General features: G+C 28.0%; 1 protein-coding gene across 3 annotated transcripts in view; it reads left to right on the top strand.

Annotated features, from left to right (window-relative positions):
- LOC108764637 (gastric triacylglycerol lipase) overlaps positions 1-4440 on the top strand; it is a 20858-nt gene that overhangs the window by 14575 nt on the left and 1843 nt on the right. For all 3 annotated transcript variants that reach the window (XM_018512964.1, XM_018512966.1, XM_018512965.1), the window contains 3 exons: positions 639-837; positions 1741-1855; positions 3224-3476. In XM_018512964.1, coding sequence (XP_018368466.1) covers positions 639-837; positions 1741-1855; positions 3224-3476 — 567 coding nt within the window. The remainder of the gene's footprint in view (positions 1-638; positions 838-1740; positions 1856-3223; positions 3477-4440) is intronic.

Consider the following 4440-nt stretch of genomic DNA (forward strand, 5'->3'; position numbering starts at 1 on the left):
GATTGTGTAATTTGAAATGAGGTGAAAATTACAAAAGTGAGCAAATTCACTAGAATATTTATAATTTCATTGGTCAACACCTAGTAAATTTGCTCACTTGCAATTTTTACCTCATTTTAAATTATCGCTACTGTCGCATATTATGTCTCACACTTAACTTCAAAGAATTAAATAAAAAATTAATAGTTATAAATAAAATGTAACTAAATTAAATTAAAAAGTTAAGAGTCTAAAACTAAGTTAAGTTAAAATTAATTAGCTTTTTAACATTTTAACTTGACTTTTATCTTTTTAACTTAGCACTACCCATCTCTGATGATTATACTTCTATTCCGTATTACAGAATATTTCAAAAAAGATTTTGAGATTAATAATACTCATAAAACTAAATTTGAAAAGTTCAACTAATGTAGATAAAAAATTAATTAGTTAACTTTTATACGAAGTTAATTTTATAACATAAAAATTTTGGTTTTGGAAATGCAAATTAATTGTGTACAATTTAAAATGTTGCCTCTTTTGCATAAGAAACGTCTTTTTGTTAATTTATGTAATAAAAAATGTGTTACGTGTAAAATATTGAATCAGATTATTAAAAAATTTTGAACCATTCTTTAACATTCTATATGTCTACGCAGTTCGGTTTGGTAGAGAAATATGGTTACACCGCTGAGGAACATTACGTTACAACGGAAGATGGTTATCATTTGGTGATACATAGAATAACAGGAAGTCCTCTATTTAAAGGTCAACAGACAGGAAAAGTTGTGTTTCTTCAAACTGGTCTCTTTGGCACATCGGATTGTTGGGTGTTGATAGGTGCTGGCAAAGATCTTGGTAAGTGATTGTCAATACATGGTGTGTTGATTATTACGAGGCATCTCAAAAATAAATTTCTGTACCATAGAAAAATAAAATAAATGATAGACACAATCATTAAACTTTTATTAATTTAAACCTTAAGTTATTTCTCAACGTAGTCACCATTGATATTTAAGCACTCGTTATGTGTGATATCAGTTTTTTGATATCGTATAGTGCTGTAAAAAAAAACGTGCTCTTAGATTGGAATTACGATTTTACTTTAACCTTGACTTCATCATTGCTATCAAGGTTAAAGTAAAATCGTAATTCCAATCTAAGAGCACGTTTTTTTTTACAGCACTGTACGATATATATATATATATAGGTGTACCATTTTAACTTATGCATTTAAACCTCTCGAAAAATATAAAAGATACGGAAAAATATTTCAGACAAAAGTTTTACTACTTCGAAGAGAATATAGTTTCATTGATTTGACCTTGAGTGGCATTATCAAGGTCCGAGCAGTCACATTGAATTTTTTAAACAAAATTTATTTTTCATAATATATTCTCGTAACTTATCTCGAGACCTTTTACTTTTTTTCAAAGCACTAATAAAATATTTTTTTTTATTAAATACTTTTTGAGTTTTAAGTTTGGGAAAGAATAGTCATACACGATCATATATGATCGTATTTGAAATGTGTTAAAGAAGCTTTAATTAAAAAAACGTTAACAAAATGTCTACAAGAAAACAAATAATATACTCATTATAATAAATAAAAAATATTTAATAGAACATTATCAGGATAAATATACTGATAAAAAGGAAAACATCTTTATCAGAAATTATTAATTCTATATAACTATAAATAATTAATTCAATAATATAAGAGGGAATTAATTATATATCATTAACTATCTTATGTTACAGCATTTTTATTAGCTGATAAAGGATATGATGTATGGCTTGGAAATGCCAGAGGAAGTTCTTATTGCAGATCACATGTAAAATTATCTCCACGAAATAAAGAGTTTTGGCAATTTAGGTAAAATTATTTTTATAAGTACTATACTTATCGTTATAAAGAATTTTTTTTTATTAATTTCGACTTTTCGTTATTTTAATTATATTATGATACTGCGATCGCGAGTACTCATACTCACGAGTGTGGCACAACTTCGTCGTGCGTTCGCGATTAATATTCTACAGTTTTCGCAAATAATAACAATTTGATACTCAAAGTAGACAATGCATCAACTGATCTCACCAATTTAAAATGCTCTCAATCTCAACGCCGATAATTGGGCGCGAGAGAGCGTGCCACTTTTACGAAATTTACAAAATTTTTACTCAAAATATAAAGATCTCTATAGAATCGCGAACACTGACGGCGCTGATAACCGATTGTTCAGCCACGGTAATGGTAGAAGAGGGGGCGGTTCGTGACCGGAAATGGAGGATATTTTGAAGAACGAGCAGAACAATATAGCAATAAAGTATGCAAAATTTGTAACAAACTGATAAATATGTTCTCTCAATCGTTAAATATTCCGTACACGTTAACTGAAAAATTAACAAGCATGCGTTATACAAAGCGTTAATAGGGCGTCATAACCCCTCCTACGTTCGAAATACGATTACTTCAACAATTCCTAACCAAATTTAATAAATAATAGCTCAAAAGATGCACATAATAACGTACTTTAATAACGTATGCAACTTTAAACAAACAAATTAAAAATACAGACTTACTACCTTATTCTTTGAAAGCTAAAATAACAATATATGATTTCACTTTTTTGTATTTCTCTGGCTAACAATGTATTTACGTCGTATCTTTTGTAGTTATATCTTAAGAGGAAGAGGACTTCCTGCGCAAAAATTTCATCACGGTGATGTCTTCATTTATTGGAAAAGTACCTATAAAAGTACCTAACCAGGATGCGCACAATTCCCCCACTTCCCCTACTATTCTTTTACGCTTACGTATCGTAAAATAACCACTCTTTTACGCGCTCTATAGACCATTTTGTGTAGATTATAATTTATGATGACGCTACCTCTTAGTGACAAATCAATTCAATTCACAATAATTTCATTAATATTAACAGTAAAAAAACTAAAATTCTCTAACATTAAACAACATAAAGGCATGTAACAGAGTAGTTGCGTATATACCGGAGTTATCCTGTTTGGCTTCTACGATTTCTAGTTAAAAAATCGATTTTTTTCTTAATAAAAAATATGAAAACTTGGAATACTGTGCATAGGTGCATTATGCGTGCGTTTCGATATTTTTATTTCAAAAAATTGATCATAATTGAGTTAAAAAATTTGTAACAAATATTCGATAGAGTTTTGCAGCATAACAAAAGTAATAAAAGAGAAAATAGAATTTCTTTTTATTGTCTAGCTTTCACGAGATGGGAACAAGAGACCTACCGGCTATGATCGATTACGTACTTGATTATACAAAACAAAAAAGTCTGCATTTCGTCGGTATTTCGATGGGAAATACTGTATTATTCGTTCTTTTGTCTATGAAACCCGAATACAATGCAAAGATAAAGTTAGCAGTCTGCCTTGCTCCGGCTGCCTTTTATACTGAAGTATCTCCTTTAGTACAGTATACTATTAATATGATACGCAGTATTAGAAACTTTCAGGTAAGATAATGAAATATTTTAACAGAAATAAAGATTTATTATATATATATAATAATGTGCGTGTGCGTGTGTACATACATATATAAGTATTGCATTAATAATGTATTATCTTAATAAGAAAATAATTTTTATTAGCAGCATTATTTTATTATTATATTTATTATTAATGTAACTAATAAAATTAAATATAAACTGCAATTAATAATAAGTAAATTGATTAAGAGTAAAATTTTTTTTATAAATAAAAGCCATAATAAAAGTTAATAAATTAGCAATAAATTAATACTTAAAAACGGCCTCTATTAAATATTGCGCAATATTAGAAATAAAATTAATATTGAAATCTATTATACATATATTTTATAATATACGTATTTTACCTAAAATTTTTTTATATTGTATTTTTTATTTTTGTTGTGAATATTACAAACTATTATTTAGTATTTAAAGAAGTTTTAATTCATACTAAAATGTACAATGAGATCAGATTACATTGACCGTACCAATTAATTATCTCGTGTGTACCTGTATTATATATTTGTGCATTTTAATAATTGTATATTGATTTCATTATGTTGTCATTTTATCATTAATTGTACATTTTAGTAGTTAATGTACATAGATCAATAAAAAACCGCACTAAATATACAAAAACTTGAATATTTATCTAATTTAAGTCTGGCCCTTATTTCTCTCTCCTTCCAAATAGTTTCCTTCTATATTTACAGCGATTCTGCTGCTTTTGCGTGAAACGATCTTTGGAAATCTTTGTTTTGAATCTTGTTAAGCACCTTTTGCAATTCAATTTGAATGTTTTTAACAATATCAAAACATTGCTTTTTGATCATTTTTGCGGAGACGGTGAAATTGTATGAATGTAGAAGGAAATCACTTTGTAGAGAATAGTTTTGTGTGTGTGTGTGTGTGTGTGTGTGTGTGTGTGTGTGTGTGTGTGTGTGTGTGT

Source organism: Trachymyrmex cornetzi, unplaced genomic scaffold, assembly GCF_001594075.2.
Source record: "Trachymyrmex cornetzi isolate Tcor2-1 unplaced genomic scaffold, Tcor1.1 scaffold441, whole genome shotgun sequence".
Lineage (NCBI taxonomy): Eukaryota > Metazoa > Arthropoda > Insecta > Hymenoptera > Formicidae > Trachymyrmex > Trachymyrmex cornetzi.